A 21,327-nucleotide genomic window follows, 5' to 3' on the forward strand; every position below is an offset into this window, starting at 1 on the left:
AGTCCAGGGAGGACCTGGCTTGGCAGTTCGGGCGGGACTGCTCCCATGAGGCACAGGGTCAAGACGGATTTGCATATGGCTGGGTTCAAACTGGAATGGCATGGTGAGCAAAAAAACGATGGATTTAGGCCCAGATCTCTGTACTGGGGTGAATGTATGATATTGTTCTGCATTCTGTCCATCAACTGTTGTTTTTGCGTATGCACAAGGTTAAGCACACCTCCATGGAGGCACACACAATTTGGAATACACAGTGAGGGATATACTTTTTGGACGCAGTAAGTGGGGGGATTTTAGGAAGGCTGCAAGAACAGACCTAAGCAAACCACAGAAGTGCAATCATTGACTTCTTCATCTCGGGGACCCTGTCTATTGTGACAAAGGGAACCGAGGAGGTTCTATGCAGATACAAACATATAGAATCGAAGCCATGATGTCGGTAGCTGTACATTTACACCAGTGCCTCCATCATTCACAAGAATGACTCCCCCCCCCCAATAAGTATCTTAAAATAATCTTCGGATCTCCAGGAAGGGCGGAGGTCATTAACTGCAAATTCCTCAGAGCCCTCTATTGCACTCTCAGAGGGTGAGGCTGCACCCAGAAATGACCTCTAAACTAAGGTGAACATTTGATAACTGTTTATAAGAAGGTGCCTTATGTGATTTCAAACCAGCCGGGAACATTTAAGGAAATTCCAATGCGTGTCTTACTTCATCCCGCAGTCTATGTGGCAATTTCACAAACCACACCACAGCGTAAACGTGAGCGTTGTGTGTGACGAAGAGTCCTCTTGGTACTACTGGAGGGGATAGTCCCAGGTATGTGATGTCACCTGGCCCATGTACTTTTTGCATGGAGCTTTTTGAACAAAGCATACCACGAGCATGGAATGGTTAGATCACGCTACACAGGGCGCTCACCTAAAATTGCAACATTTTTACGACAACCTTCAGTTCACCAAAATCTTAGTGGATCACAAAGGGCCTTGCCACTAGTACAGTGACAGAGTACAGGAGGAATCTAGGGTTGCTTGTTAATCCCATAAAAATGTGCCATGCAAGTGGTAAAGCTATCACCAACGTATCTCCCTCCAGACAGGGCCAGACTGGCTGTAGCGGGCACCTGGTATTTTCCCAGGAGGCTGGAAGGGTGGAATCCAGTTTTGCAGCAGTGGGAGCTGTTTTTTGTTACTGGAGGCCGGTTTTACAGCGGTGCTGCAATATCAGCCCCCAGAGCCAAAAGCAGCGGGGGTGGGGTGCTGGTCCTACAAGATTGCCAGGGCTGCTTTGGGTTCCCAGTCTGGCCCTGCCTCCAGATAAGCACCATGTACGTAGTGGACTGTTTTAAGCTGGTGTTTCAAACTGTGTGCCAGTGCTTCAGTTATGTGAGTTAGAGAACAACTGGCAGTAGCCCTTTGACTTTACCACTGGCCACACACCGCCCATTCTGAAAAGGGTCCCCGAAATTGTGAGACGAAACGATCTAAATTCAAACATCCCGATAAGAGAGTAGTGATAGAACTAGGCTTCGGCTATAACCAATAGGTTAAGGCATCAGGGGGCTGAAGCAACCTTAAGGCAACGAAGTGTCATAAAGCCTTTGAATAGGCCTTCTTACATCAAAATATGCTTGTCCACCCTGCATCACAAATTTCACATATATTCTTAAAATGCTTGACACTTATTTGAAATAATATAGTAAATAACTATGTGTATGTATATGGTGTTTGTGTAGCGCAAACGTAGCCAAATGGTCGCAGAAGGTTGTACAGGGTCAAAGTTCAAGATAAAAATCAACATCCATCACTTTTTTTTCACCCTCTCACAAAGACATTTGTAAGAACCTGAATATATTTTAACAGTCCCCCTTATCCTGCTTCCAACTTCAAGCATTTCACCAAATTGCAAATGGAACAGACCCTGATATAATAGAATTCTTGTGCAGTGCAAAATGTAGTTGTCCGGCACAATAGAACGAGGCCATTTACAAAAAGCTGCAGTAATCCTGTCTCACTCATATTTTTGAAGGACAATTTCTCTGTGACTCTTTCTGAAATGCTGTTAATCAAGAGACAAAGACTTGGAAGGACAACAGGCCTCCATTTCTGCATTAGCAAAATGCCCCTTTTGCAATCCATGCCCCTTAAACAGGGGCGGCTCCTCAGTAATGGCGGAGGAGCATCGCCCCACTGCCAGTAGATGATAAATAAAATGATAATAAAACATGGTCTCCTTCTGCACTGCTTACGTGGGAGTGGGAGGGGCGGGCCGGGGAATGGCAAGTTGGAGGCACGCCTCAGGCTCCCAGGCACTGACTGAGCAGCAAACGAGGCCGCTAAGACCCGTCCTGTCGCTGCTCTCATAATATGAGAGCAGCTTCTGGATTGGGTGTGGAGCTTGTGGTTTCAGGCTTATCCACCTCCGGAGGAGGAGAGGAGCAGAAACAACGAGGCAGTCGGAGCGGAGCGGAAGGTAAGTAGATTTCTACTTATTTTTTTTATTTCACAATCAATCTTCCACTCACCCGCTCCACCCTACCAGTTTCCATTGGCGGCAGCCACCACTGCCCTTAAAGGGATGTGGTCTTCAATAATATTTTATTTATTTATTTTAAAAGTTTTATATAGCGCTAGCTTGACCCGTAGGTATCAGAGCGCTTTACATACATACTGTAAAGAAAAACAGACGGAAATTGCATTACATAGTAGGCAGGCAGTAAGGAAGCATATGGCACAGTGTGGCAAGGGATACCAGAGAAGCATGGAAGACTGCTGTCTGCTCTCCATGCAGCCCACCCCTGCCACCCACACAGTGGAAGCTGAAACCTCACAGATAGTTCCCACTGTGTAAATAATGACTGATTCCCCTTGTGAGTCAAAACCTTTCAATGCTTTCAACAGAAGGGACAGGTGTAAATTATTACCATTAACAAGGAGGGGCATTCCACTTTACTGGCCAGTACCAGTGCCTTTCATCTTCTGAGTCTTACAAAGAGCTGCAATGCTGACATTTAAACTCATCCAGATTCAAGTTCTTTCAGAAATCACTTAATCGAATGTCACTTCGGTACAGGGCAAATTTTGATTTTTCAATCTCAAACGATGCCAGTCTGTGCAGCTGAGGCTTTGCAACTGCACACGCCCTTTATAATCCTGGCTTCACTTTGGTAATTAGGCAGGGTTCGGATTCTCGGCATGTGAGGTCAGAGGGCACGTCAGTTCAGAGGGCGAGTGAGGCCAGCCAAATAAAACTCATGGAGCTCATAAATACGTCAATGTTCCTGCCTGTCCCTCGGCTGCCTTTAACGAGGGAAAGCCTAATTACAGTCCCGTAAAGTAATCCTGGCCAGGCCTGGAGAAATAATTGCCTCACGATTTCTGGTAAGCGGCATGGCCCTGGGGACCGTGCGTAATGTGTTTGTTTTTTTTTTACTTTTTTTACTCACACAATTGGAGCATCACGTTTCCTCAGCAGGAAAAACGTACGAGTAAGTTAGTGCAGAAAAGCAGTTGTTAGAGAGAGAAAATAAGTTGTATTAAGTGTAACAACGATTAAATCCGAACACAACTCTCTGAGGCTAGTTACCCGATGCAGCACATATCAATTTTCTGCCTTACCTTGATGGAGAGCCTTTCCCCACGAGCCTTAAATGTGCATATTGAGGTTCTTTTAAGATGGACTGGTGCATCAGAGCGCTGAGGAAAATCATTCTTGTGTTTTTCCTGCTCTCACTATTGACATCGACTTCCAAGTGAGCGAGGCTTTTCCCGCCAACGCGAAGGAACAGCGTGCCGTTCACACCGTTTTCCCCGTACTTCTTACTGATGGCAAGTGCCTAAGAGTTAAAAAAAAACATACAATTCAAAGAAGGGTGTATGAGACAAATCTCTTTTTCAATAATGGGTGTACTATTAGATGAGTGATCAGGGGTAAAAAGTAAGTGTGTGTGTGTGAGAGATATCACGTAGTGTAAGTTTCTCTCCAGAGACGGAAGACACTTTACACATCATACATAGCACTGTAATCGATACGTAAGTTTCATTTCCATAAGGCAGGAATCCACACCTTGGGGCATATGTACAAAAGAATGACGGAGAGTGGCGTTCAGCAAAAGTGGAGCTAAATTAAGCTGCCTAGCGCCAACGCAGGCACCATTGCACCATAGTAAAAGGGTGCCTGCTTAGGGGGGAATGATTGTGTATGTGCAGGAAGGTGTGGGTGTGTGTGTGTGTGTGTGAAATATCACGTGGTGTAGGTTTCTCTCCAGAGACGGAAGACACTTTACACATCATACATAACACTGTAATCGATACGTAAGTTTCATTTCCACAAGGCGGGTATCAACACCTTGGGGCATATGTACAAAAGAATGACGGAGAGTGGCGTTCAGCAAAAGTGGCACTAAATTAAGCTACCTAGCGCCAACGCAGCCACCCTTGCACCATAGTGCAAGGGTGCTTGCTTTGAGGGGAATGATTGTTTATGTGCAGGAAGGTGTCCCTTCCTGCACATAAACAATCACAATTGGTGATTTGTAACTCCTATGTGTGCTGCATTGAGCAGCACATTTAGAAGTACCAAATTGTCATTTTGTCAATGATTATTTATGTGCAGGAAAGGACACCTTATAGCACAAAAATAATCATTCACTGTGTTTTGCCGTTTCTATGTGTGCTGCAATGTTTCTATTTGTGCTGCACAACGCAGCACACATAGGAACTGCAAAAACAAGGAGAAATTAAGCATTTCTCCTCGTTTCACCATCATAAGACCAGGTTTTCGATGGTCTTAATTTTGTGCTGCCCCATATTTACGCCACCCTTGTATATATGGGGTAGGGTCAAAATCAATGAGTGTTGCGGTGAAACGCCCACGCAACACCCATTGCCCACCCCTTTTACGCTAAGTATAGCGTGAAAGGGTGCCTTATTTACAAGGCAGTGTTAAGCCACGTTAAGTGGCTTAACGCCACATTGTAAATAAGGCGTAGCCCCTATCCCCACAGAAACACCGTAAAAAGTGATGCTCTTATGGTGATAGAGGCTTGTAAATATGACACCAAGTTCCCACAAGTATGCTACATGTTTATATGTGTGTGTGTGTGTGTCTGATTCCATAGAGTAGGTTTCTCTTCAGAGCGGTACATCACTATACAAATCATAAATAACAAGGTCATACATACGTCTCATATTCTAGCACCCTAATGTACGTATTTCTTATTCAGCGCAGGTTAACAATACACTGAACAGATAACAAGGAGTCTGGGGCCATTCATACATGAGACTGCCCAGTTTAGTACGTTTACTGCTATTATTTTGAACTCCCAATAGCACAAAATATTTAAAGAAATACAGGGTAAAATAAATGACTTAGGGAGTAGTGGAAAAAAAGGCTAGAGGGACAGGACCTGAGTGACACCGGGATGCAAAGGCAAAGCAAAATCTGCAGTATTTGTGATAGGAGGGATAGATGCTGCGGGGAGGGATTGAGGCAGCAGTGCTTGTGATAGGAGGAATAGATGCTATGAAGGTTTTGATAAATGGTGGAGGCAATAATGGTTGTGGCAGCAGAGATAGAGGCAGTGAAGCACGAAGTAGTGAGATATGGGTGATGACAGAACGAGGCAGGGAGGCACAATATATATGTTAGACCTGTCATCCCTGGTGGTCTTTCCCCCCAACATTTTGCCTTCCTTCTCCATTTCTTTTGATCTCGTTTCTGAGGGCCTTAGGACTTTACCACTGCTAACCATTGCTAAAGTGCATATGCTAACTCCTTAAAACATGGTAATATTGACTATCCCCAAGGGGAGAGATGTGATGCAGCGGCCAGAGCAGCCGACTCCAGAGAATGGGGCTCACAGTTCGATCCCTTGCGCTGGCGGCAGGGCAGGGCAGGGCAGCTCAGCACTCTGTGACTCTGGGCAATAGCTTACTTAATCTCCCCAGAGTGCAGGGTGCAATGTATTTAAAAAGTAGGATATGTACTTTTAAGTTTTACATATCCTGGTAGTATAAAATTCTTGAATTCGTTTTTCACTACTATAAGGCCTGTCTCTCCCGTAGGATACCATTGGAGTTGCCTTATTACAATTTATAAGTGGAATTTCCAAATGGGAAGAAATAACCAGATCATGTTTGGTGTCTCTGGAATCACAATTCAAAATCCTAACTTATGGTGAAGCCGTATTCTGAATTGCAATTCTGAAAATGCCACTTTCAGGAAGTTGCCATTTTCTTGCCCTAGCCATTTGGCACCTGCAGCCTGTCTCTGGTCACATGACTGAATGTAGATGACAGTTGAGCTTTGGGTATGCATCCTAAACAGCCACACACAATAGGGAGTTTAGGTTTGCTTGGAAGGGCCATCGCTGGCATGATGGGAGGGAGAAGCTAGGCACAGCCCTATTTTCAACTGAACAGCCTGTGTCCTGCCTCCACACAAAGGGCTGCATACCCCCTGTAGTTAGTCTGGAACAAGTACAGGGAAGGCAGAATGCTTGGAGACTTCAAAGAGGAACCTCTCTCCCACATCAAAGGCACAACTGGGTATAAATACTAACCCTGGGCGGAGTTCACGGAGTTGCGCTACGCGAAACTTTGCGAAGTGGGAAAAAACCTCCGCCGTGCTACGTGGAGCTCCGCAAGCGGCAGAGTGAGATAGAGAAATGCTGTTCGCGGTGATTGCACAGTGCTGGATGCTTGTCCGCCCTGTGCAATCATTGCGAACAGCACCATGCACAGTGCAAGCTTTTCTTTTCTGCCGCTCGAGTAGATTTTTACTCAAGCGGCAGCTTTCTCAACGCAAACGGACAGTTCCACAATGTGAGGGGTCGCGAGCATACGCAACCACTCGCAATGAGAAACCTGACCCCCCCTGTGTTGGGAAATCTCACCGGGAGGTTTATTTTCCACGCTGGCCAACTTGATGTTGATGAACGAGGAAAAATCTCATCGTGAGTTGGATTTTACTCGCACGCCAACTGGACGTCGGTGAACACAAGCGAGGAAAAAAACTCCGCTGAGTTTTTTGGAACTCATCGAACTCCGCGTAACACGGAGTGCAGAAAATTCCGCAAACTCCACGAGTGGAGCGGAGTTCACTGCCCAGGCCTAATAAATACTTGACCTCAGACACCACCACTTCAGTACATTTATGGACCTGTGGATACTCTGCCAGGCCAGGAAGAAGGACTGCTGTACTGCTGAAAGAACTGCCACTTTGCTGGACTACTGCTCTGAAGGAACTGCTGCCCTGATGTGCTGACATGTTGCCTGCTGCCCGCTTGGCTGGGTGAGAAGGACTGGATCTGCACTTCTTGAACCCAAAACCCTGAGTGACTCCAAGGGCTAGTTGGCTGACCTCCTTTTTAAACATTTTTTTTTTAGAGTTTTTTATATAGCGCAAACTAGACCCAAGACATCGGGTATCAGAGCGCTTGAAATGAGCATCAGTTTTGTTACATGAGGACACATTCATTTTTTTTGTTAGGCACGGGGAGATTAAGTGATTTGCCCAGAATCACAGGATGTTGAGCGTCATTGCCGAGACACGAACCCGCTTCCCCAGCTTCGAGGTCGACCGCTCTAGCCGTAAGGCTACATCCTCCCCCCAATTTAAATCCTCAGCGACATAACGGGCTTCCAACAATCTTGCACCTGCACCTGGATTCTGCCATCTGTGAGTCCACCTGGCCAAGGCGTGCCACCCCATTCCTTAACCCTTGGAAGTAGGCATATGGTGCTTGTCAGCCTCTGTGGACCCAGCAGAAATGATGCATCACCTCTACTGTGCTGCGCTACCCAGAGCAGAACCGACTCATCTCCACTGCTGTGTAGATTGTAATCGACGCAAAGACTCGCACCACCACCGCAGTCTGCATTGCCTTTGGAACTGTCACTGCGTGACGTACTCTTGGCACAGGCCCTCACATTCCTCACTGACAGCAGCCTCGACGACGAGGATGGACACTGCATCGCAGTCTCTCAGCTCTTCAGAACTGACGCATTGCAACAACTGTAGGACGCAGCCTCGACACCAGACTGTGCATTGTAAACCCTATGAAGCGGATCCTCGGCGATGATACAGGCCCTTGTATCGCAGCCTCACCACATCTCAGAACCGACACATAGCTTCAACTGAGTGATGCATCTTTGACGCTGATAAACAAAATGTTCCTAAAACCAGGATTTAAGGTACTCTGTCCATAGGGCCTAGCTGAGTTCCTGTAGCTTGCCTGCGCTCCAGTACAGTCAGCTTGAACTTGTGACTTTGCCTCGGTCCGGCATGGCCAGATATAGAGTTGGCACTTTGCACTTTTTGGCACTATTTTGACCTAAATATTTAAAATGGAATATTTCTGTTTCTACTGATTGGATTTTTCTCTTTTTAGTCTTGTTTTGTTCATTAAATTAGGTGCTATTTTTCTAACTTGGGGTGGGATCATTTTTGTGTGGTGTTTTCACTGTTTTGCTATTTGAATTGTTGCACAAATACATTACACATTGCCTCTGAGTGAAGCCTGACTGCTCTGTGCCAAGCTACCCGAGGGTTGAGCACAGGTTAACTTACGGTTTGCTTGCGACTTCACCCTGAGAAGAATTGCCGTTGCTGCTTGAGAAGGGTTTCACTCCACTCAACCAGTAACCCAGTTTCTTACAATGTATATTATGCAAGACAGCAGTAACAGCTGAATGTGATGGAGTGAGGAAAAATGGAACTCATTTGATAGAAGGAAGGCAGAAAATGGAAGAAGAACGTACGTGGTAGGGATCAATTATATAAAAGGATAGAAGTCAGAAGGGAAGAGTATGGTACAGGGAGGGAGACAATCAAGGATAGCCATGAGAAAATGGGAGGGAGGGTGATATCATACAAGAATTGTGGATACGATGGAAAAATAAATGTGGTGGGTGGTAAAGGAGGGGTAAGGCTGGATTATATGGATAGACGGAGGGAAAAAGGATGCAAAAGAATGAGAGGAATAGGCATGAGAGGGTGGTTGAATATTGCAATATTGCAAACGTAGGAGGGAGGATGACCTGAATGAAGAAGGCCTGCAATAGAAAAACATAGTCAGGCATGGTTGTCATATACCAATGCAGGGAGACAGTACTGTACGTGATAGGTGAGAAAAAAGCTGTGTGTGGTGGCTCAGTGGATGGATGCATCCACTATAGGGATCAGTGTTTGACCTCACTGTCACGAGTTCAAATCCTGGCAGGTCCAGACAGCTATTCATCCTTCTGAGGTTGATAAATTGAGTACCATTAAAAACTTTAAATGTACTATTCAGCTAGAAGATAGCCTTGTGGGTGAAGGTATGCTGTACGAATACATGGTATTGTTATGTCAAGGTGATGTGATAGGAGGAGGGGGTGATAATGGATTTGGCCAAAGGAATTATCGTGGGTTTCATTGATGGAGTGAGGGAGGAACAGATGCGATGAAAGCTGGACGGAGACTTGGATGGAAGAGGGATAGTGAAAGTTGTTTCCTGAGATGGAGGGAGCCAGGATGGATGACATGAATGATTACAGTCAGTTCAATGGGACAGTAGAATGGGTTGAAATAAGGCAACAAGTTTTAATTGGCTAGAAGAAGCAACAAAACAGTGAAAATATCATAGAAAGGACTCAGGGATGAAAATATGAAAGAAGCTAAGGTGATGTAAGGTTGGAGTTACAGACAGCGGTGCTGTATTGAGGATGAACTGATAGGAAGGAAGGAGAGGGCCATATGTGGAGGTGATGGAATGAAGATAGGGATTTATGGGTCAATAGATAGGGACAGATGGACAGAAATGCATGAATGGTGGAAGGACAGATGTATGGATGAGATAACATGGAAAGAGAGAAGAGAAGCAAGGTTATACAAAATCTATGACTTATTTATGGTCGGATATTGCTTCTTCCGGTGTGTGACTTTTCCTCTCCTACTATCAAAACTTTTTTCAAATAATGTCTACAGTAATATATAATCCTAAAAAATGGCAGATGTGCTGAGTAATGCTTTGTTTGATCCAATGCGTACACTGTACCTGAATGTTTTGTGGAATTTGAGATTGATACGGATGACTGAAATGAGAATAAAATCCAATGGCATTACTTGATCCATTCATTTGAAGATTAAACTGTTGGTAAAAAGAGAAAACAAGCACATTTATTGCATTAATGAGCTCTAGAAGCATCCCAGATTTCATAATTATCAAACTTCGTAGGCCGAAATGGAAAGCCAGCATTAAAACATGAGTGTCAGCCCAAATCTTTTTCATGGAATGAGCGACAGAATGCTATCTCGAAATTAGGGTAGGCAAGGATTGGCGGCGGGTACACCCTTTACGCAGAAAGTAGGCCAAAACTTGGCAAACTCCATTTTAAATTACAAAAGCTGAAAACAATATTTAATTTGAAAGAAGGAGCATTTTAGCATGGGTATATATGGCTATTTTGTTACTGCTCATCTTTAGGAACGCTGTGCTACATAAACCTTTGCATAGAAATGGAACATTTTTGCATGACTAGTCCTATCAAACGGTATAACATATCTTGAATATATGACTGTCTTTCTGTCATTCATCATTAGATGACCATATGCCCCCTGATACTTAATTCCCACATTTCTGCATATTTGACCTCCATTTGTACTAGTAGTGTAGAAATCAACATTGAATACAAATCATTAGCCAGTACCGTCACCTAATGTACGAGTGTGAATATAAATAAAATAAATAAATAAATCGTAGACTGGATAGAGCTTTCTAAGAACAAAGAAACTTTCTTTGTGTAGGAAGCTGTCTCTTTATATCAGGGTTCTCCAACCTTTTCTGTAATGAGAGATACTTCTGAGAACTGATAATCGCTGTGAGCTGCTAATGGCCATGTAACTTGCGCATTGTTACCAGACACCCTCTCATCCAGCTTTATTGACCTTAAACCTAATGCCCAAGTAGCCCGATACTATGGTTTGAACAAAATACTGTGGTTAGGGGTACTATGATAGGGCTGCCATGTGCGTCAAAGAGTGCATGGTCTATGGGGATGTATGAACGTGTGTGAATGAATGGGATATATATGTATGGGTGACTGAGAGCCTGTGTCGTATGTACTTGTGGCACAGGACATACCTTTCACCATATGTGGAACCGTTACATGTACAACACAAACATACAGATACTGCAGAAATGTTCATAATAAGGAACATTTTTCTGCACTTGATGGAACATTGTTCTGCACTTTAAATTTCTTCAATTCTTTAAATTTTTCCCATTTAAAAAATGGCTGCATTTTTCAGTTATAAATATGGCAGAATGTCTACCAGCCACTGGGAGCAAGATGCCTGCTGTCTGTAAATGTGACACTTTGAAAAGGGAGAAAATTTATATGAAAAGTTAACTTAATCATTTAGTTAACTCTTCATTTTACTTTTCTCTCACTTAAAAGCATTCAGAAATATCATTTTGTTCTCATGCTCCAATATTGGGTTGGGAACCACTTTTATTTAAAATAGTTAAATGCCTCAGTGCTTCAGTTCTGAATCTCTGTGATCCACATGGGTCATCTGACTGAGCACTGCTCATTATCAGGCTCTGCTATCTGCAGCCTGATTAAAATGTAAAATAAAAACTGTGTTTCCTTAACTTAGAAAAGGAAAATGCAACACTTATTTATTGCAGTTGTTAGTTAAAAATTAACTCGAGCCTGGGAGCATCGACTGGTTGGAGATACCTGCATTATATGGTATACCAAAAAGAGATATACAGTGCAAAGAGTCCAGGTATTCCCTTACTAGTGGACAGGGGCTTGCTCTAGCAATCCCAAGGTGCTCTTCTGGGGTAGTGTGGTTGAGCAGCCTTTGGCTTATCAGAGAGGAGTGTTAGACATCTGCTGCAAACACACAGCCAATAAATGATACACACGACTCAATAAAGAGAGCCACACCAATGTACAAAAATAACACTTATCTTTATATAGCTGTAGGCACCAAGATCTTTAAAATCAGGTAAGTACTTTTTAAGAAAGCAGGTTTGAAGAAAGCAGGTTTTTGATACTTTAAATCGTACTTGAACCAATTTGCGGCAATGTTAACCCAGGAAGTAAACATACGCTGCGTACAGTCACTTAACAGTGAAGTACAGGGCCCTTCCCCAGGACTTAAGGTGAGTATGGGGCAACGTCCAAGGCAACACCAACCTTGGGAGGCACTGGGGCATCTGGGTGCAGAGGTGTGTTTTTCAGTATTGGGTGATTTTGATACTTTAAATCATAATTGAAGCACTTCGTGGTAATGTTCACCTCTGGAGGAAAATGTGTTGCATTCTGGCACTCAACAGCAACTTACAGGAGCAATCTTCTGGACGTAAGGTGAGTACGGGACAAGGTCCAAGGCAGCACCAATAGTTCACTTCGGGCGGCACTGGGGTGGCTGGTTACAGAGGTGCCTTACAGTGTCAGGTGCCCGATTCAAGTCAATGGAGATTGGTCCGTCAGAAAACAGGCTGCAGGCTCGGACAGGGGGACCAGTTGGGCTGAACCAACAAGGGGGCTCAGGCCTCATGATGTGTGGGGACACCTTTGGTCCTCTTCTCCATGGGCCAGGGGCAATGGGTGCAGAGGTGTCTTTAGGCATTGGATTTTCAACCCCGGGAGCCCTGGCAGTAGAAGAGGCCTGTAAACTGAGGCTGTAGGTAGTGCCAGGACGTCCACAGTGGGCAAGTCCAAGGTGGGCTTTGTCTCTGGAGGGCTGGGGTCCACGCTGGCACCATTGGCCCACTTCAGCTCAGGCTAGGAAGCGCGGGTGTAGTGGTGCTTTGCGCCATCAGGTTTTTGCAGTTCCGGAGTCTCACAGCCTTCTTTGGGGTGCCTGCAAGATGCAGGGGAATAGCTCCACTGCTCCACAGGAGTCTTTGAGTCTTTCTTGAAGGCAGGCAGTCCTCCGAGGCTTTGGAGGCACAACATCTGCAGAACGAGATGTCTTTGGCACAGTTTCGAGCAGGGCAGGTGCCAAGTCAGTTGCTCTTCTTCAGTCTGCTTTCGTGGCTCTTCAGTGTCCTTCTTCTTTGTAAGTTGTCAGGATTTAATTTCCTGCTGCCAGGGCTTCCCCAAATAGTGGCATAACCCTGTCCCAGAGATCCTAAATTTTCCATCACCATGATGGTTACTTCTGAAAAGTCACATCCACTTCAGGTAGCCCAGTTCAGGGGTGGTACTCACCTGAGGGTGGACACGCCTGTCTTGCCTAGCTAATTTTCCTGCCTGTCCAGGTGCCAAAGTGCTCTGCATAAAGGCAGATGGTTTCCTCTCTTTTGAGAGAAGACAGATTTGCATACCAAAGACTGTAGGACTCTTTGAAGCTCCCCGGCCCGGGAATGCTAATCTGCAGGTTATCCATTGAGTGGGAGTGCAAAGCACCTATGAGAGCAAAGACCCTCACCCTTGGGGGTCAGAAATCCATCTCTGGTGGCAGGGTGGTGAAAACCAGTCAGTCAGCACACAAGTAACTGATAGGATTTCAGGGGCAGCTGTAAGGACCCTCTGGGTGCATGTATTACGAAATCCAACACTGGCATCAGTGTGGGTGTATTAATATAAGATGTTTGATACCAAACATTCCTATTTTCAGTGAAGCCATCATGTAGCTGGGGAACTCGTTTTCACCAGTGTCCAGCACATGCTTTAAAATGGCTTCCCTGATCACTGGTACTGGCAGCAATGGAACTGACCATCACGGGCATATCTGTTCCTGCAGTTATGCCCTCAGATGTGGTATAATGCACCCTGCCTTAGGGCAGTAAGAACTGCTGTAGGGTGACTTACTTACACTGCGTCGGCAAGCAGGGCACACAGGGTGTGTTCCATGTCGTGTTTTCACTGTTGTCTGCACCAAGACACACAGTCTACAATGGCCGTTTGCATGAGCTTTGTGAAGGACTCTTAGGGGGGCACAATTTGTGCTGCTACCCTTGGGGAACCCCTTTAGTACTTCAGGCCCTAGGTACTGGGGGTACAATTTACTAGGGACTTACAGAGGGCACTAAAGGTATCGCCAATTGGGGTAAACAATTGCACAGTTTAGGGAAAGAGATCTGGCACTGGGACCTGGTTAGTAGGAACCCAGTGCACTTCCAGTCGAAATCACATCAAATATCAGGCAAAAGGTGGAGGGGTGACCATGTCAAAACGGGCATTTTTTTAAACTTTGGAATTATTTTTTTAACTTCTTTGTATAGCCTATGTATTCCTGTAATCATGTATCAAATTGTCTAACTGTTTTACTCAGGTGTGTTCAACTTCAGTGTGCAAGAAAGCCATTTGCAAGGGTAAATATTCAAACCTGAATAATATTTGGTGGAATTTGCCCAAAGCAAATGGATGGCTTTTATGAATGTGGAAATCATATAAGTCCAGTTGAATTACCAAGCTAACATATTTAGGTTTATTGTGAGTCTTCCTGCAACAGTATGTTGACATCAACATGTTTTTATGTTTGTGAATATTCACTTAGAATATAGTTTCCAATTTTGTAAATATATACAACTTTAATTTTGTTAAGGGCATAAGTACGTGTGTTTTGATCTGGAGAATAGGGGTGAAATACCTCTATACTAAATATGGGTTTAGCGTAAACATTTTCTGGGTTACAAATATTTCTCACATAGAATAAAAAAAAAAAAAATTAAATGCACATTAGAGTGATATTTAGACATGCAGTATTTTTGCACATGCGTGCACCTTCCGAAATCTGTGGCATAGATGTCCAGGTGTACTGCTGTGATTCTTTGTCAGATATCCTCCATAAGTAGGCATAGTCTCCCTGCAGCTAAATTCTGATTTTCCATTATAGATCTTTTGGAATCAGGCCACCAGTCTTCCTGTTTTTACACTTCAGCTGATGACTACAAAGATTTTAATGGAGATAATGGATTGATAGGCCATCTGTTTCACAAAGGCAATCTTTCCAACTTCAGGGGCAATACTGATACAGTATTTCTACACCCCGATTTACCAGTCCTGCTGGATCAGTAATTTATTGACACAGGAATACTTTAGTCACTGCTTGATTTGTGGCAGTGGTTGAAGATGGTGGGCACCAGAGAATGTATGATGTTACAACGCAAACATTTAAAACGCATGCCTTTACAACGCAGTTTTTACATTGCAACATCCATTACAACGCATGATTTTACATCGCATGCCATCACAACGCATTTTTAGAAACTACATTTACAACGCACTCCATTACAACGCATACCAGTACAACGCATACCATTACAACGCATATTACTTTTAGGGCAACAGTAGGGTAAGTGTTGGATAGTGTAGGGGTAAAAAATACTATTCCCACTCCAGTGAGTGCAACAGTAGGGTAAGTGTTGGATAGTGTAGGGGTAAAAATTACTATTCTGACTCCAGTGAGTGCAACAGTAGGGTAAGTGTTGGATAGTGTAGGGGTAAAAATTACTATTCCCCATTACTTACCTTATATTGCGTTGTAATGGCATGCATTGTAGTGACATGCGTTGTAATGACATGCGTTGTAGTGACATGCGATGTAATGGCTGTGTTGTAATGGCATGCGATGTAAAGGATGTTGTGTTGTAATTACTGCATTGTAAAGGTTGTTTCCCGGCACTAGAACAACATCAGACTTGAGTCAGACAGAAAAAGGCAGAAATGTAAGAACGAAAGAAAAACGTTTTCAAACAGTAGCAAAGTGAGAAATCAGGGCCAAAAAGAACTTGCAAGAGTTTAAAAGACAGACAGGAAGTGCATGGTGGTGAAAGAAAGAGGCATGAAATGGAGTCAAAACTGGGAAGCCTTGGTATTCGGCACTGTGGGATTCATCACAGTTGAGAGTGGGCTCCTAAAATATGTAGGCCACAGCTCATATTTGTTTTATAAACAAATGGGTAACTGATGTGGGACCTGGTGTTTCAGCACATTTCCCATGATTATTGCAAATTGTTTGTCTGTTTTCCAAAGTTATATTTTGTAAGCTATTTGCTGGTGAAATGCCCGAGGGATGGTAGGGAACAGTGGGAGTGTCATTGTCCAGCTGAATTGATCATCTTAATCTACCCAGTATCACTCCTTACCAACCTTTTTGGAGCTACGCCCAATCCCGGAATAATTATAATTTAAAGCATTCATAAGATTTCAGACCTGGGACGTATCATTTCTGTTGATTAGAAGTTTGCCACGCAGAGCACAGTTGAAATCCTCTGGTTTGAGATGCTTGGAGAAGAGCTCTCCATCGAAGACCAAATCCTGTGGAAATCTCAGCTGTTTGGAAAAAGAGGTAACACATTTAGTACCTGAAACCACCAAGATGAAGATATGCAGAAGAGTTTATACTTCTCTGTAAAAACCGTCAGACCATCAAAGAAGGAAATGCCTAGACATCAAATAAGGGGTTAAAGCCATGTAGCCAAGGAAAGTTGCTGAGCAAATGTATTCCTGAAAATAGCAAGTCTTATTATTAGCATGCCAATACAAAGATACTAATTTGTATTAGCCTCAGAATTAAGGGACTCTGTAGATCCCACAAACCTGTGACTAGCAGATTACACACAAATCTCTTCTTTAAGTCAACATATAATGGGCCATTTTACAGGTAAATCATATGCTATGCCAATCATACCACAATCTGTATGATGTCCTCCTCGTGTTTGTATTAGGCAAGGCATAACTCCAAAGTGGATATGAGTGGCCACCATCCCTCCACCATTTTAGAGAGTGGCCATTGTCCAGCATGGATGGTGTTGTTAACTTCTCTGACCAGTGGTTAATTTGTGCTTTGGTGGCAGGTGGTGTGTGCAGCAGCAATCACTTTTGGGGAACTAGAATAATTTGTCATCAACCGTCTTTGACTCAGAGCAACAGAGAGAAAGGCAGAAAAGGGAAAAAGGCAGTAAAGAGAAAAAGAAGAGGGAGAGGAAGACAGAAAAAAAATGACAAAGGGGGGAAGTAAGGATGAAAAAGAATCTGCACGAGTCAAAGACCAGGCAGCCTTGGTAGGTGGACGCTCAGGCTTTCTGCAGAACCAGCAGCTCCTAAAAACAACTTTGGGCCTCTACACATTCCTTTTTTAATAAATTAACCACTAGCAACATCCCATTTATCTACGTGAATGAGTCAACAGGGTCATCATTGGAGCTTATAATAGTAGGAACTACTGGGCTACAATGTACCCTTTCTTTGCTGTATGTGAAGCTTTACAAGGCCAGAATGTGTTCAATGGGTTGGGAGGGGACGCTCCTTGATTTACCAGAATCCGTGTGATTCCTATAGGAGTAAGGGAGGCATGAGAGCTTTGTGTCATAGAACCCTATGAGTGATGTACAAAAACATCCTTTTCTTATTTCTTGTGTGTATATTTTCATTTTCATTGTTGTTATTGTACAGTGCTCTCACAGTCAGCAGACCACTGTAGAGTGGTAAGCAACAAAGTGAATGATCAAACAACCTCACACACTACATCACATTTTTAAAATATATTGTATAACATTATATTATATTGGTTGTTTGTATAGCACATTGTAAGCAATAGTGTGTCCTTGACGAGGTGGGGAATCCTTATCAGATTTGCTGCTTGCTGTCATGCATGCTTTGTAGAGTGTATAGTTGTTGTGTGATGAAGTGACCAGTTTCAATACAAAACTGGATCTGTACGTAGACATGCTTATACCTTTCAAAAATAATTGACTTTGACTCCATAAATCATCTCAAGTATCAAATGCACTCTGATTCAATATAAATAATAACAGTTTAAGTGTTTGCATTGCACAGAAATGCAATGGTGTAAAAATCCATGTTATATTTCACAGAGGCCTTTCAGTGGCGTAGCTAGATGGGTGGTCCCGGGCAGCACTGTTTTTGGGGGAGGCAAGGGGAGCAATTTGTGTCTGGCAACTACCACCATCCCCCTGCCCTCTGAGAACAAGTGGCCCGCCAGCCCCAACCCCCCCCCCCCGGACAAATTGTCTGTTGGCCACCCTCCCCGCTCTTACCTGCACCGGGTAGCAAACTTAGGGTCCGCCCCGGGTGGCAGTAGGTTTAGCTACGCCACTGAGGTCTGTGAAATGTAGAAAATAATACATATTGTCCAAATCACAACGATAATGTAACAATAGAGGACCAAATTATGCTATGGCGTTACCTAAATTATGTGGCAAGAAAATGCACTATAACGTTAATTCATTTAAGCAGAAAACAACACTTTTTTAATCTGCAAATTTAGCAGTAAATTATGTGGCAAGCGCAATAATTCTATAAATATGGGATACATGCTGCTTCCACAGAATTACATAATTTGGCTGTCCATGTCCGTTGACTATTGTTTTAGTAACATGTCCATTCTCTATTGTTCTAAGAATATTCTTGAAAGGTAAACAACATCAAAAAATTCCAGTCTGTGTTAATTATTAATTGCTCCTTCACGAGAAAAGCTTCTCCAAACAGTATGTCTCTTTTGTAACAGTACAAGCAGAGTTTTCTGTAAAATCCTACATTTATTACTCTATAGTTTTTTTCTCTTTGTTTATAGAGAACCAAACATATAGTCCAGTACTTTACTCACTATTTTAATAAAGAATTCCGTCTTTGAAAAAACATCTTTTGCTAGCTAACTACTTCGATTTAAACATGTAATCTAAAAATAAGCAATGGGAAACGTGCATTGTGGTCCTATGTTGCCATCTGGTGTAATGTTTAAACCACTCATGTTGTATAACTTGTCAACATTATTATTATTTTATTTAGATTCTAGAATAGAGAGTGCTGCTACAGTCTTTCTTCTCCTTAGTTTAGCTTCCTTGTGTATACCTTGCCTATCAGACACGCTTCTTCGTTTGTGGAACTGGGACAATATTTTTTAAATTCTAGATGCAGTGACAATTTGCATGCCTTCCAGCGCAGACATATAATGTCAATATAGACACATTGCTGATGTATTCTTCCCCATCCAGCCCTGGACATTGGTGCCCTAAATGGCTGCTTATTAATGCCTTTCACTTAAATTGGTCTGTTCATCTATCTAAAAAGTTCTTAATTAATCTGATTCCTGTTGGAGTTAGTGGGCCAGAACACAAAATATTTTGGGGCAGATTTACAAGCCCCTTGCGAGACATTTACGCCGCCGTTGCGTCACTTCTGTGACGCAGCTGCGGCGTAAACCATGCGCCATGTTGCGCCTTATTTACAACGTGACGCATCTAGGGAGATGCGTCACGTTGTAAAGCCATGCGCGCTACATTAAACCTGCGTCAGGTTTAATGTATGCAGGGTGGGCGTTCCGTCGGTAAAAGCCTCGGAAAAGTGACGCAGTGAAATCTATAAGATTTCACTGAGTCACTTTTCCGACGCTGCTGCGTCAAAACCCTGCGCCTGCTTGAAGCAGGCGTAGGGCATGACGCAGCATGTTTGGTATGGGCAGCCCCTGAGCATTGCTGGAGTTGCGTCGTGCTTGCGACACGACTCCAGCAATGCGCCGCCCTTATACCACCAGATGCGTCACGCATCTGTTTATCCTTGCGCCACGATGCGCTGCATTGTAAATGCGGCACATCTGTGGTGGCGCAAGGCTAAACTTGCGTGACGCGTCTTTCCTGGCGCATCCCTGCTGATTTGCAGGGATGCGCCAGGAAACATAAATCTGCCCCTTTGACTGGAGCTCTTTTATGCCCTTGGAGGAAAGTTAAGCCAGTATTTGGTGCAGACATCTTTTGCCACCGTATTATCAAAATGGGATTCTGGATGTAGTAATGTGCATTTTTGTTGTATGGAAGTTTGTTGTGACAGGTGATGTGCTCTATCACTTTATGTGTGCTGCATTATTGCAAAGTGATGTTCTGTAGTACTGTGGTTGTCGTATTCCATTTTGTTCTGTCGTATCCTGCTATGTTTTAATTGTGCCGTCATGCTTCTTTGTGTATGCTATAGTGCTATGTTCTTTTATATCTTTTAGATAAGTCAATAAATGCTGCTACATATTAAACCAAAAGCAGCACATGCCTTGAAGGTTTCTGTGACAAGCAACCATTTACCACAGTCGAAAGTGTTAGAATGGCACTGTTCCAGCTCTTCAACTACATAAGACACCAGTCCCTCCAAAACTGCCGCAGCGACTGTGTCTTAACCTAACAATCCCATTGCTCACTTTATATAATATACAGCCGCGGCCCGTGGAGGGAGTATCGCGGGGTGGAAAGGCGGGGCGGGGGAGGGGCAGCGTGGGCGGTACTAAAAACCGGAATATGGATGATTGGAGGTAAGTAGACAATTAAATAAATAAAACGTATTTCGTAGCGCGCCCTGCATCGCAAATTACCCCCACCCTGCCCCTCCCCCGCCCCGCCTTTCCGCCCCACGGAACACCCTCCACGGGCCGCGGCTGATAATATAGCCAATCTCTTAAATCATCATTTGCAACGCTCACTTTGTTACACGGCTCACTGTCTTTCAATGCTCCCTCAAGCGCACTATCCAAAGCCGTGGCGCGCGAGGAACGTCAATCACGCCAAGCAGCCATTGGCTGGGTAAGCTGACGGCACAGTTATGCAAAAGTAGGAGGTTCCTTGACACTGCCAATATCATGCTCTACAGTAGTGTTTTCCTGTCATTCTTAAAGGCAACTAGAGGCTATAAACCAATGATATTCATACAATACCTGAAAAGAGTGGCTCATATTCATGCGAAACACATGCCACGCATCCCTGTCACTTGATTTGTTTTGGTAAATGCCCACAAATCCGAGGACATGCTTCTTATTCATCTTTACACTCGCCTCGAGCTCGTGGTTGGACTGAAATGAAAATGTAGTAAATTGGAAAAAAGAAAGCAGTAAAAACACACACAAAGAATGCTGCAGTATGATATAAAAGTGCTTTTTACAACAGATTTTCTTTGTAAGAGATGTAAAGAAAAAGTGCTAGCAGTGCACATTTTACTTGAACTCAACTCATCAATCTCAGAAGAATAAAAAAGGTTCCTCTGGTTTTGCCTAGATTCGAAACTTTAACCCTCAAATCCCACAAGAAAAGCAGCAATGTGTCCAATGCTGACCAAACTTGTCACCCTAAAATATATATATGTACTGTCTGAACGACACTGCAAAGAATTTCAAGCATGCTTTTGAGAACTAGAGACACAATGCCCATTTTCTCCCCTTTACTTTCTGCCTCACACATATTGTATGTCTGGCTTGACAGTAACGCTGTCTCCACGACCTACTGTAACCCATTTTGTAAAATATACATTGAGTGGACTTTGGCTCCAACTAGTGGGGTATCTCTTCCTCGCCTCATGCTATTGGCTGTTTAGTAGATGCC

General features: G+C 43.7%; 1 protein-coding gene across 1 annotated transcript in view; it reads right to left on the minus strand.

Moving 5' to 3' along the window:
- APOLTP (apolipoprotein lipid transfer particle homolog) overlaps window positions 1-21,327 on the minus strand; it is a 1,292,669-nt gene that overhangs the window by 453,685 nt on the left and 817,657 nt on the right. The window contains exons 34-37 of the mRNA XM_085632129.1: window positions 20,667-20,801; window positions 16,163-16,282; window positions 10,042-10,134; window positions 3,620-3,837 (exon numbers count right to left, since the gene is read on the minus strand). Of these exons, the coding sequence (XP_085488255.1) occupies window positions 3,620-3,837; window positions 10,042-10,134; window positions 16,163-16,282; window positions 20,667-20,801 (566 nt within the window). The remainder of the gene's footprint in view (window positions 1-3,619; window positions 3,838-10,041; window positions 10,135-16,162; window positions 16,283-20,666; window positions 20,802-21,327) is intronic.

This window comes from Triturus cristatus, chromosome 10 (genome assembly GCF_964204655.1).
Source record: "Triturus cristatus chromosome 10, aTriCri1.1, whole genome shotgun sequence".
Taxonomy (NCBI): domain Eukaryota; kingdom Metazoa; phylum Chordata; class Amphibia; order Caudata; family Salamandridae; genus Triturus; species Triturus cristatus.